Source organism: Molossus molossus, unplaced genomic scaffold (assembly GCF_014108415.1).
Source record: "Molossus molossus isolate mMolMol1 unplaced genomic scaffold, mMolMol1.p scaffold_m16_p_23, whole genome shotgun sequence".
Taxonomy (NCBI): Eukaryota; Metazoa; Chordata; class Mammalia; order Chiroptera; family Molossidae; genus Molossus; species Molossus molossus.
The window spans coordinates 20,171,668-20,185,265 of NW_023425359.1; the positions used below are offsets into that span (position 1 = coordinate 20,171,668).

Below are 13,598 nucleotides of genomic sequence, written 5' to 3' on the forward strand. Positions count from 1 at the left end.
CTCTAATTCTTATCTGAGTTTGGGGTGCACAGTATTCTTGAAGTCTGTTCTTTCTTTCAATGGACCGGATTTCTCCGTTTCCGGAATAGCATCACTATCTTGCGACAGTTTAGCACATGCTCCTTGGTGTGTTCATGGTCCATCCTGTTTCTGTGCCACAAGGTAAGACGAGGCAGAACAGAGCCCGTCTGACACCAGACTCGCCCTATTGATGGGCGGTTTCTCAGGCTCAGACCAGGGTCTTCTACCAGCCAAACTCTCAAAGAACAACGTGCCTAGAAGGTGCCATGGCTGACCCATGGCCTGTCATTTAACAGCATCACACGCATCAACGGCCATTGCTGGTCTCACGACGTCACACGTAGTAAGGGTTTGGAAACCTCTTTCTTTCAAGACAACTAACGTGAGGATAAGTGAAAACACCAGGATTCATATTCCAGTAACGTCACCTATCAGTGGACCTCAAACAGCCATTTTTCTCTCGATCTGTCACCCTCATCTGTAAAATAGAGAAAATGATAGTACCTACATATAAGGTTGTTAGGACATTTTAATGAGGTAATTTATATAATTGGCATTATCTGCTTTATTATATTCTTTAGGTAGTGGCAGTATTTGCAGAGAATCATTTTTCCCTATAACTACTCATTTTTTAAAAATGTATCTTCTCCAACATTTGCTGGGTCCCAAGACCCCCATTTCCACAGTGATAAAGCTGCCTACCACGGGACCGGGGCAGTCGATTTTTTAAGGTTTCTTCCGTGTTTCCCAGCATTTTGTCATTTCTCTGTTTGAGTTCAACATCATATATTTGTGTTCAGTGAGAAATGTTTCCACGTAGAAAAGGATCATTGTGACAGAAGATGCAACTTTCGCTTCTTGAGTGGAATCTTAACTCTTGGGTACCTCGAGCTCTGTAGGACGGTTCATTCTTGTCCAGCACAGGCTGTACTAGATCGCTTTCCACACTGACTCTGACCGTGTAACCAACAGTTAACAAATCTATACTGCCCTGGCTGTCAATCTTTCCGTTTCAGATGCACAAAATCCATTACAGGAACCCTGTAATATATGGGAAGATTAAAATCTTAAATTATACTTATTTTTTTCCTGGTGCCTAGAAGGATTTTGAACTCAGTAAACAGGCAGATGATTTTGACTCGTGTATAATCTACGGTTGATTTTATTGGAAAGTGCCTCATGCTGTGTTTTGATTTGGATAATAAAAATATTTTTCTGTTTCTGGATTGGCACAAGGATATATTTGAAACAGAAGGAAAATCAACTTGTAGTAACTGGAGGTTGCTTTCTTGCTCACAAGCAAGAGCTTTTGAGGTATTATTCATCATAGCCCCTGCCCTTGCAAAATGATTACATCAGAGGCAGAGCGGGGCAATGGGTTCCCCCTTGCTGGTGTTGCTCAGTGGTTAGAGCGTCGGCCCAAGGACTAAAGAGTCATGGGTTTGATTCTGATCAAGTGCACGTACCTCAGTTGCAGTTTGGTCCCCGGCCCTGGTCAGGGTCGTGCAAGAGGCAACCCGTTGATGTGTCTCCCTCACATCAATGTTTCTCTCTCTTTCTCTCTCCCTCTCTCCCACTCTGTCTGAAGATAAATGAAAAAATATATTCAGGTGAGGATTAAAAAAGGGGGGTGGGGCTCAACAGCCCTTACCTGTAGTCTCAAAACTAAATAAACCTGGAAATTGTGGGCAAGAATCATCTGGAAAGTGTGGGCAAAGACAGAGGCTCAACCCCAAGTTTACTGAGTAAGAATCTCCTGTAAAAGAGTCAAGGAAGCTGGACCCTTCTGAAAGGTCCCCTAAGTTCGGGAACCGTGAATCACGCACACCAAGCACAAGGGGTCAGTTCAATGAACCATCTGAACGTATAATCCCACCAGCTTCCCTTGAATGTCCAAGGTCAAAATAGTGGGAAAGGTATTTTTCACAAGTATTTGGCTTTGCAGTCACAGTCTCCTCACACAAGTGAGTTGCTTGGAGGACAAGGCTCTGTGGTTGGTCAGCTACAGAAAAATCCCTGGGCAACTAAGTGGGTTTTCCATTTACCCATTACTATTCCAATGCAATTGATAAATAAGTCTTACTCTGTGTTTATAAATATTACCAGTAAACGGGGTGAGGTCCCGGGACTAAGTGGGAAGAGGAATTGTGATTCTGATGGCAAATCTCACATATATGCATTAATATGACTTGCTTGTATATGCCATCTGTTCATTCCCACTCTGGGCTGACCTCTGTGATAAATACTTCCCTGCCTTACCTCCGTTCGCTCTTACACAAACCCTGGGAGACAGTGAACATCACTGTCACATTCAGATGAGGAGCTGGAATCTGGGAGAAGAGATATAATATTCTCCAGCAGCCCTGGCCGGTTTGGCTCAGCGGTTAGAGCATCGACCTGCGGTCCTGAGAGACCCGGGTTCGGTTCCCGCTAAGGGCACGTACCTCGGTTGCAGTTTGTCCCCAGCACTGGTTGGATCGTGTGGGTGGCAGCCACTCGATGTGTCCCTTTCATGTTGATGTTTCTCTCTCTCTCTCTCCCTCCCACTCTACCTGAACAAAAAAATGAGAAAATGTCCTCGGGTGAGGATTAAAAAAATAAAAATAAATATTCTCCAGCAGGGTCAGGCTTCCGATTCTGGTCTGTTCCACTTCCTGTCTTTGGCTCACTTCCTAACCCAAACCCAACTTTTCGTTTCTTACCCAAAGTCTTTCCGATCTAGGACGGAGCAACTACGCTGCTTGAACTCGTAGCCCAGAGGGCTCAGAAACAGAACTAGGTGTTGGTGAAAACCAAATGATTGTAGATGGTTTTTGTTGTTGTGTTTTGGGGTTGTTGTTGTGTTGTTGTTGTGTGTGTGTGTGATTTTTTTCACTGGGCACATAAGACCAGAAGCATCAATTGTGGGACGCGCTAGGCTCCTGAAAGGAAGTGTCCCCAGCAATAGTTCTGTCCTGGGGCGGGAAGGAACTCGTAACCTGAAGTCTCCACCTGCCCATCCGACAGCCCAGAATGGATCGACAGGACTTAGCCCAACTGGGCTCCAGGTGCAGGAAGATTTCAGTTAGGTGGGAGAGAGAACAAGTCCTTTCTCAACTATCTCCCAAAGCGAAGAGGTCTTCAGACTGTGTTAAAGCATGACAGACATTCTCTTGCCTCCCAGGTAAGCCCTGGCTCGCTTGATGTCGCTCTTACTTGGTAAATGTCAGTAGCAACATTAACAAAGCACTCCAAACTCTAGAAAATCAAAAGTTCAACTAATCTGTATATAATTTGTACTTTCAAATAAGATGATAGGCCAACATCATATCCTTATAGAATGTTAATTGGTCGGGGGGAAAATGCTAAGCTTCTAAAATTGATCACTCAGACACATATAAATTAATGTTGAGTTTTCTACTGTTTAAAAGCATTCAAACACTTGACTTTCTATAGAAGCTCACCCCTCCCTGAGTATTAATTCACACACACACACACACACACACACACACACACACACAGTCCTTCTTTAAAGACAAACAGAACACATATACATTTTTTCCCAAAGACTATATGCTGTCTTATGGATGCATAATTTTACCTAGTTTGGAAAAGGCAGTATCAATTTCTACATGGAATTTCACCTCCACCCCCTATTTAGTTTCTCTGTGGCCTTGAACACTTTGCACACATGCTCTGAGCTTGGGTTTCTCTCTGTGAGATAGTAAATGCCTACTCTGCATTGGTGTTCTGTGAAGTAGGTGAGACAGCATCGTAAAACATTCAGTGGACACAGGCGTGTGCTGGGCATTACTGTTCACATCGATAGATTATGTAGACCAGGCTAGTTTATTCCTAAACATGTCTTCTCACCTTTTACCAGCTCTGAGCCTTGGGTCAGGACTTACACCTTGGTATGAAAGAGACCAAAGGGTACGTGTTACCTTAATGAGTGAAAAAGCATAGAAAACACAGAAGCAAATACTTCATGGAACATAAATGGTTTACTCTGAATGATGGAGATAGATCTCCCTGCTGTTTGAGAATCTAAACACTCAAAATTATTTAAACTCTGAATGTAATAATGAGCCTTTCTCATTTATCAAGGTGATGACTGTATTTTGAACTATGCTAGCCCTTAATCATGTTCTAATTAACAATGCCACTACATTCAACACACACTTCTTCTCGCTAAAGATGGTGAGTTATTTAGGCTTAATGCATAATATCGAAACACTGTTGCTTTCCTCTCCCATTTGTCTCTGAGCCCATTAAAGAAAAGAATAGGCAACAATTCTTCTACTGAGAAATTTCAATTAATATTGCTTAGGAATACAAATGCTTTTTATTAATCAAGTTTCGAGTAAAGGGTCGCTAACCACATCAGGGCCTATCCATAGGCATTAGGCAATTTGATGTTGAGTTAGCTCATCAGCTGCTGTGTATTAGATCAGATACTATCCCCTTATAGTCAGAATGGGCATAGGGATTTCTAAGAGTTCATGTTGCACTCATTGGGATGATTCAACATTGGCAAGTGTTTCAGTGTTCTTATAAGTACAACAGCCAAGGGACAAGCAGCAGTGAGTTTCAGAAGAAATGCAAAACTCACATCAATGATGTACAGATTATTTGCACTTTTTTTTCTTTATTGATTTTAGAGACAGAAAAAGAGAGAGGGAGAGAGAGAAACATCAATGAGAGAGAACATCAATTGGCCACCTCCTGCATGCCCCCCACTGGGGATCAGGCCCACAACCTTGGCATGTGCCCTGACAGGGAATCAAACTGGCGACCTCTTGGTGCGTGGGTCGACACTCAACCCCTGAGCTGCACCGGCTGGGCCGCAGATCTCTTATTAGAACACTTAAGTTCTCTTTTAACAAATTTCAGTTACAGAATATAGCATTATCAACAATACTCATCATGTTCTGTGTTAGATCCTCAGACCTTATTCATCTGATAACTAGAAGATTGCACCCTTCCATCTGTATATCTTTTCATGGGGGGATAAATTGTCTATTCAGTTTCTTTGTCCATTTTTTAAATTGGGATATTTGGGCTTTGTTTTATCTTGTTGTTGCTATTGAGTTGTATGAGTTTCTTGTGTATTTGGATAGTTAACCCTTTGTCAGGTATGAGACTGGCACGTGTCCTCTGCCAGTGTGAACCCGCCTTTGCGTTGTGTGGACAGTTTCCTTTGCTGTGTGGCAGCTCTTAGTTTGACGCAGTCCCTCTTGTCGACTTGGCTTTGTTGCCTTTGCCTGGGTGTGCACGAGACCTGTCTTACTTCATTGAGGTGTAATAGGGGCTGGGCATTTTTCTAAGAAATTAACACATACCTCCGTCCAAGCTCAGTGCATCTGGTGGCATGGCCGAGGGTCTTCCCTCCAGGGAGCATGGGAGGAGTCCGTGGAGGTGCCTGCCATGAGCTGTGGTCTGTCACTGCAAGGAGCCCGCTTCCAAATCCTGTGGTCAAAACCACTGTGCACAGTTTCTCACCACTTTTGTACATATACAGTGCAGAAAGTAAGTGAGTGTGTTTCTGCGCTCTACTCTGACACAGATCAAAAGCTTAACAATCCGCTGTCGATGTAGCAAATATGAATGACGGCAAAGTAATTCAAGGATGGTCCATCCAGTAACCCAGGAGGGTCACTGTGTTTGTAGCTTAAACTCCATGAGATGCAGTTCGTTTGCCTTTGGATAGATGGACTCACCTGTTCATTGCAACTACCAGGAAAAAGTTTACTGAGCCCCACCCCGGGGTGAGGCATGAATCTGGACACCCTGAGGGGTATAAAGAATGAGACACTGTCTCTCCTGTCAAGACCCCTGCTATCTAATACGGCAGAGCGTGTAAATGAGACTACTCTGCAGACTATGTACAATTCCCGTGCAGTTGGTGTGGATGTGTGTTCAAGGGGGTTCTGTTTTACTTCCACACTCCCAAAAGATAGCCCTACCTACACAAAGGAGACTTTAGGCTGATACCGTTACATGCATTAAACTGACTGCAACAATGTTTCAAAGTGAATGAGACCATCAAACCGCATTAATAGTTTTCTTCTTAGAATTGTTCCCGCTCTGGCTCCTAAAAAAAAAAAAAAAGACAAGATTTTTAAAAAACGATTGATTGACTCATCCCATTGTAAAGTACGCACCCGTTGTGAAATGAAACCACAGAGAAGGGAGGAAAAAAGTTGAATAATTTAACTTTTTTATTTGTAAAGATAATCAGGGTTTTTCTGATTACATCTTAACTTCATAAATGTTAAATAACCTATCAGCATCTAGTTGTTGTAAATTATGTAAAGGGGCATCGCGAGGAATATTAACCAACGAAATCCTTGTTCTTTAGTGAGCGAGAAAATGTGTTGCGGCAGCTTGTCATTGTGCGACAGGTAACTTTGACACCAAATAACAAATCTGCCATCTACACTTAGGCTAAATTGGTTCACTCGGGCCTCCCCGGCTCCTCTTGGTCTGACACAAATGTATGAACTCGGGCACTAACCTGCTCTGGGGGCTTCCCAGACGACTTTCACAAATATGCCCATTTCAATTCATTTAGTCGCCAGAATACCAGGGGGCTGGGTCGCTTCAGACTCATTGCAGATGGTAGAGCATTGGCAGGGACACAGGAGACTGTCATGTCACATCCTGTAAATGATGACGGCGGAGGGGACCTTGTTCCTAAATGCATGTCAGTGTTTGAGATGCTCACAGCTTCTCGGAGCATTTTGTTTCAATACCTAAAAAGAATATATATATATGTGTGTGTGTGTGTGTGTGTATATATGTATGTATATGTATATATATGTATGTATATATGTGTGTGTGTATATATGTGTATGTGTATATGCATATGTATACACACATATATGTGTGTGTATGTATATGTATATGACATTTCTTTTTGATTATTCAAGATGCAGAAAATATATTTTCAGGTTTGTGCTTTGGCTAGCCATGTTTAAACCTAGATCAAGATTATGTCTGTATTGGAATGGTGGTAGAAGGGCCATTGTCTTCCCTGAGCCCCTCAGAGTCCTGTCTTCTTAAGCGGAGAAGTTTCTGGAAGGAGACCAGTAGGCGCAGGATGAAGACATGAAGACATGCCGTAAAGCACAACGTCGGACGAATTGAAGGGAACGCTACCCTAGATGACGGCTGAGAATGAAAAGTAGAGCATCTACCCGGAATCTGGCTTGAGCTCATATCCAAGGACACACGAAAAATGAAACTAGAAAACAAAACACTGTTACAAAGTTATTTACTTGAGCGAATATCACGTTCGTTTGGGACTGGAGTAGCAGTTTTTATATAAAAGTTGGGTTCGGAAGTGTTTGACGGCACATGGAAACATTGTCATCGTTGTGGGTTTTTTTTTTTCCCATTGTGTTCCATTTGATTTGCTTGAGTAGAGATGTCATTTATTCACTTCCTGCAGGATGCTTTACATATGTCTTCTACTTGAATCATTGCAGCTCTCTGTGTGGTGGCTGTTGGTACCATCGATGAGCAGATGAAGAGACTGGCGTTCATAGGGTTGGGTCATTTACCAGGGACAGACAAAGCAGGGGAGGGATGCAGTCTGTCTGACTCCATTCAGTGGTTCGTCTCGTTCAACAAGAGTGATGGGCATTTTCCAAAGGCATGATTGTCAAACTTTTCTACAAGATCTGCCCTAGGAACAGAGATGACAGCATGAACATTCATTCAGCCAACCAACATATATTGAGCTGTGACTTGGTGCTAAACTCTGAGCATTACAACTGCATTGGGTAGGAACATAAAATCCCTGACTTTATGAAGCTGACATTCTCGTAGTACTAGAGAGCGTCTATGCTGCCTCATGTAAAACAGGAATGCAACAAAATGTCTGTTTTCATTTGTCTTGTTGCTGAAACCACGCAAAGACTTTCAAATTGGTATCCTTACCTCCTGTCTCTCATGTTTTCCACCCAACATTTGCCTGCCGGCCAGGGATCTTCCTAGAAAAATAGATTATATCATGTCAGCACTTTCAAAGTCTCCTTGTTACTGGGTGTATATAAAGCCCAGATTTCTTAAAGAAATAATTGATAGAAGTTAGAGGTCGCTTGAGTTTGAGGGTGAAGAAAGCAGGACCTATTCCTACAGGCTTCTTCTAAGGGTCTTTCTCTGTGGCAACGGATAGTTGAACTAGGAGGCTCTATATTGAAAATAACAATTCTGGTCCTGCCGGTGTGGCTCAGTGGTTGAGCATCGACCCCTGCACCAAGAGGTTGCCTGTTCGATTCCCAGTCAAGGCACATGCCCAGGTTGTGGGCCTGATCCCCAGTGGGGGGCATGCAGGAGGCGGCCAATCGGTGTTCTCTCTCATCCATGTTTCTATCTCTTTCTTTCTCTCCCTTCCTCACTCTCTAAAATCAATAAAGGAGGGGAAAAGGTTTTTTTTTTAATAATAAATAAATAAAAATTCTCAGTCTAAGTCCAGCACAATCTGGCACTTTCCAAAGGAAATAAGTAATAATCCTTCTACCTATGATCAATCTTTCCCTTAGAGACTCCTTATTTTTATCAATTTCACACAAATTACAGAGCATCTCTGGTTTGCCCTAGCTCTTCTGCCCTTTAAATTCTGTATTCTTCAACCCTTGTCTCTTGTGGGTAGACCTGTGCTGAAATTTCATTGTTTCTAGAGCAAAGTTTAACTTAAGTGCTCCAGAGGTTAATCATTAAACCCACAAATGTTATGTTCATCAGATCAATGAGAAAATTGAGCAGGAAAACTTACTACATCCTTCACTCCTTGAGCCAGGGTGTATGTTGTTCATGACCAAATAAAATGGACAGGCATTTAATTATATGAAGAGACTGTGAAGAGGCTCAAATGACAAGCGCTTCTTTCTTTAGGAAGCATTGTGAGAAGTGACAAGTTTTTGAACCAAATTCCGTGTGTATCTAGATCCATGCGTCTCCCTGACAGAGCGGCCTGTCTTGACTCAATAATTAATGTACTGGGAGTTCTCCAGGTAGACTGTGGCTTGGATACTTTATGGGCTGTTATGTCAAGGACCCATGTCAAACAGGATGCGAACACAATGCCTACAGAACAGTTATTGTCACAAGCAACACTGGTGGGGTTTTTTATGTACTTTAAGAGTAAGCTAACGTAGGAAAATATGGGCCATCCTCCCCCCCTCCCCCAGATAGAGCAGGAGGGAGAGAGAGAGGAAGAGAGAGAGAGAAATGTCGATGTGAGAGAGACATATTGACTGGTTGCCCCCCACAAGACCCCAACAGGATCTGGGACGAACCCCAACCAAGGTATATGCCCTTAGTGGGAACCGAACCCGGGACTCCCTGGTCTGTGGGCCAACACTCTAACCGCTGAGCCAAACCGGCCAGGGTGGGACATCCTTTCTAATTGGCTTGTATGTTCTGAGGTGAAATGCACCTTTGTTTTTATTTGCCTGTAGAAAATACCTTTGAAAAGAACTATTTCACTTCATTTGTTTGTTTTTCTTAAAATGAGTGCTGCCTGCCCTGGCCGGTTTGGCTCAGCAGTTAGAGCATTGGCCTGCGGTCCGGAGAGACCTGGGTTCGGTTCCCGCTAAGGGCACGTACCTCGGTTGCAGTTTGTCCCCGGCCCTGGTTGGGTCGTGCGGTTGGCAACCACTCCATGTGTCCCTTTCACATCGATGTTTCTCTCTCTCTCTCTCTCTCTCTCTCTCCCCCTCCCTCCCTCCCTCCCACTCTATCTGAACAAAAAATGGAAAAAAATGTCCTCGGGTGAGGATAAATAAAATAAAAATAAAATGAGTGCTGCCCCTTTAGTACTTTTGAAATATGCAAACATGCCCCAGTTTAAGTTTCACGCCGTTATTAATTGCTACATTAAGCAACACTATGACTTTCTGTTCCAAGAACTTAAATATGTGTTGTTCTTAAAAGACAAACATTTGTGGGCCATTCTGTGCAGCATGTAACATGTGTTTTTTCTCTTTCTCTCCCTTCACAGGGATCCTTATTCCCGAAATGCCCGTGGAGTACAGTGTCCTGCTCAAGGCTGGACGTGAGGCGCCTCTCGCCTCCCCTGCCGGCCGTCGTCACTCCCTCCTGCTGGACAATTTGGCTCCATTCACACAGTACGAGATCAGGATACAGGCGTGTCAAAACGGTAAAAGTCTTTCAGACACTTGTTCTGAGTTTCTATTAAAAAAAAAAAAAAAGTTATTTTATAAGAAAAAAAAATAGATGCTCAATTCAAATACAAAGACTCACTCCCATTTCATTTCTCATTTGTACTGAACTATTTACCCAGAAAAATCAGAGCCTGGGACTGAGGGAAGCATTATGCATTTCTGCACATTAAATCATGAATATTTAAATATATTAAAATAGTGGTTTTGCCAAGTCTTGTTTTATAAGGCCCTTTAAAAGAAAAAAGAAAAAGAAACAATACCTAGGTCGCATAAAGGAATCACTGGCGATATAAAACAAATTGGGTATTACAAAAATTTCATGGGCAATGGAGTAACCTTGATTCTATTTAAATGTTATTCAGGAGGGGCTGATGGGAAGGGGGGCATTATTTAGAAGTTGAATTACACTCAAATGAATCATAGGCATTTTAAAGTACTTCCCTGACTCCTGTCTCATGAACATGAACTGTCACCTTGAGTTCTGTGGCTTAGACCAGTGGTCAGTGAAATCATCATCTATCTGTGAGGTCTTCAAGATCCTCACTCCCTTGCCGCCTTAAATGTTATATGTGATATAACACCCAATGGCTAAGAGAAGAAAAGATGTAACACATACTGGTGTACGATGTTACTTCATCTTCGGTTAAAGAAATCTACTGATCCTGAAGTCCACAGGTAGTTGGCATGCCCGTGTCACATGTCTGATAGGAAACTGGTTCTGCTGAGCACTGGTTCCTACAGGGCTGGTTAGGAGCCAGGTCTGTGACTTTGCTCTGCTTCCTTCTGAAATTCTGACTCCGTGCCCATGTCTCCCTGCAAACCGACCAAGGCATTTTGGTTTGAAGGGTGTTGCTGTCCTCGATCCGTTCTTCAGTGAATCAACATGGAAACGGTTTTAAGTTCATGTTCTCCTGATTTGCATGCGAAATCATCTTCTTCATCTCTAGGTCTCTAATACTAGGCTATGAAGATCCAGTGTCCTTCACGTTAAATGTTTGATTCCTGTGTGTTCACAGACAGTCGTTCTTTTATTTATTTATTTTCTTTATTGGTTTTGAGAGAGAGAGGAAGGGAGAGGGAGAGAGAGATAGAAACATCGATGAGAGAGACATCGACTGGCCGCTTCCTGCACACCCCCCACTGGGGATCAGGCCCACAACCTGGGCATGTGCCCTGACCGGGAATTAAATTGGTGACCTCTTGGTGCATGGGTTGACACTCAACCACTGAGCCACACTAGCCAGGCAACCATCAGTATTTTAAATATTGACAAATAAAAGAGGTATTAAGTGCACATAAGAATTGTAGGGCACAGACCTGAGAAAGTCAAGCCCTTTATCACGTCATTGCTATAACGACTGACAAGCCAGAGAAACCTCGGTTCAGACCAGCATCAGCTCTCGTCTGTTTTCATAAAGACGTGGTTAATGAAGGAATCTTCTGATAACGATTCTCTGTTTCAATATTCGAATTCTGTAGATACTCACAGTACTGGCGTCGACTGTGTGTGGGCACGTGCATACGAAAGCTCAGATAAAATGATTTTCGTGATAGTCTTGCCATTCAATAGACACAATCACTCTTTTCCCTGCTCGATAAACCACTAAGAGTCCCGATGTTGTCTTTTCAGGAAGCTGTGGTGTTAGCAGCGGGATGTTGGGCGAAACCTGGGAAGCGGTCCCCCAGGATCTCAGCCCCCCTGTTCTTAAGGCGCTGGGATCGGCTAGCATAGAGATTATGTGGAGCCCTCCGAAAACCCCAAATGGAGTTATCATCGGCTACTCCATTCACAGGTAACATGGATTGTCACTCTTAGTTTTAGTTATTTAAGAAGGTGTACTATTCCAGGACCGTACATCAAATGCATTTTCTGTTTCCGTAAGGGATGGATGGGAACTGATGGTGTTTGGAGTTCCCACTAGGGACTAAACCTGGACCTGGGAGGGTACCCATGGCCCAAGGGGAGAAAGCCTCAACTTCCGTGTACCGTTCTTGCGTGAGCCCTGCTCGAAAGCCTTCCCTTGGATGAGGAGGGCTCCTGACCCGGAGAACATGTCCATTCCAGAGGAGAACCAGGTCCGAGATGAGAACCCCGATGCTCCCATTACCGGCCATGGGGAAGTTGGAAAGGCTTTTTCTCAACCTCCAAAGCTGGGGTGTTTTACGAGCAGGCAGAAGGGGCTCAGCTCTGCAGTCCCCTCTGCTCCTGAGTTTGCTGTCAGCTGGCTGATGGCATTAAGGCAGCTTCTGTTCAGTCTGCCGTGCGGAACTGAGAGCTATGTCCACCTAAAGGGGGAGGGGAGCACGCGTGTGAGAGAGACGGAGACATTGGGGTTGCAGGGTTATTGCACTCCCTGATCACGTCTTCACTCCGTCACTGTGGACATAGCTTTACATTTCTATTTTTCTTTAAATGAATAATGAGGAGGAGGAGGAGGAGGAGAGGGAAGCAGAGACAGAGATGGGGAGGGGGGAGGGGAGAAGAGGAAGAGGATGAGAGACAGACCGGTAGACCCGGGTCTGGGTGAGGAAGAAACCTCAGAGTCAAGGGGCCAGAGCTCCTGTCGGTTGAGAGCTTTCTGTCTGTCTGTCTTCTTCTGTTCAGGCTGCTATAACAAAAAGACCATACACGGTGGCTTATACACGACAGACATTTATTTCTCCCAGTCTGGAGACTGGGGAGTCCAGGAGCCAGGCCCTGGTGAACTCGGTGTCCCGAGGGCACCCACTTCTTGCTAATAGACGGCAGCGCGGGAGTTTTGTGGGATCCCTTTCTCGAGGGCTCCGCTCACATGACCAGGCAGTCACCTCCCACGGGCTCCACCTCTAACACCATCACACTGCGGGGCAGGGGTCAACATATGCATTGGGATGGGGCTCCACCACTTGGGCCATAGCTCGACCTAAGACGGAGAAGACGCTAGGCAAGGTAGATGCGGCAGATACAAAGAATCTGCAGATTGAAGACGCCCTTCCAAAAGCAACGTATTGACATCAGGCGTACAGAGCACAACACGTTTCTGCTCGTATCCTCAGCCCTACTTCTACATGCCGTCTCTCCAGCATCCTCACAGCCTCCCCGGTGTGGTCCAGCACCCCGACTGCACCGTGCAACCTCGTTTGGGCTCCCCTGACACTGGAGACATCGAAACCCTTTGGTTTAGAGCCATCTTCGGCGATCAGCTAAGGGTTTGTGGGGAGATCACGAAAAGAAGAAGTATTATTGCATTTCCGGTTATGCAGATGGCATTGCCCAAACACGAGCCAGCTAAATTTGTCCTCAGCAAACATTCACCGGGAGAATCTCATAGCTGATGCAAATACACACAAACACGTTAAAAAAGTGACGGACGTGAATTTACACTTTACGCCAAGCCCACTCGTGCGGGCCCTAAGCTGAGCATT

At 44.3% G+C, this 13,598-nt stretch overlaps 1 protein-coding gene across 1 annotated transcript in view; it reads left to right on the forward strand.

Annotated features, from left to right (window-relative positions):
• The window catches only part of USH2A (usherin), a 534,168-nt gene that overhangs the window by 419,316 nt on the left and 101,254 nt on the right, over positions 1–13,598 (forward strand). Inside the window, exons 58-59 of the mRNA XM_036277426.1 lie at positions 10,010–10,168; positions 11,824–11,986. Of these exons, the coding sequence (XP_036133319.1) occupies positions 10,010–10,168; positions 11,824–11,986 (322 nt within the window). The remainder of the gene's footprint in view (positions 1–10,009; positions 10,169–11,823; positions 11,987–13,598) is intronic.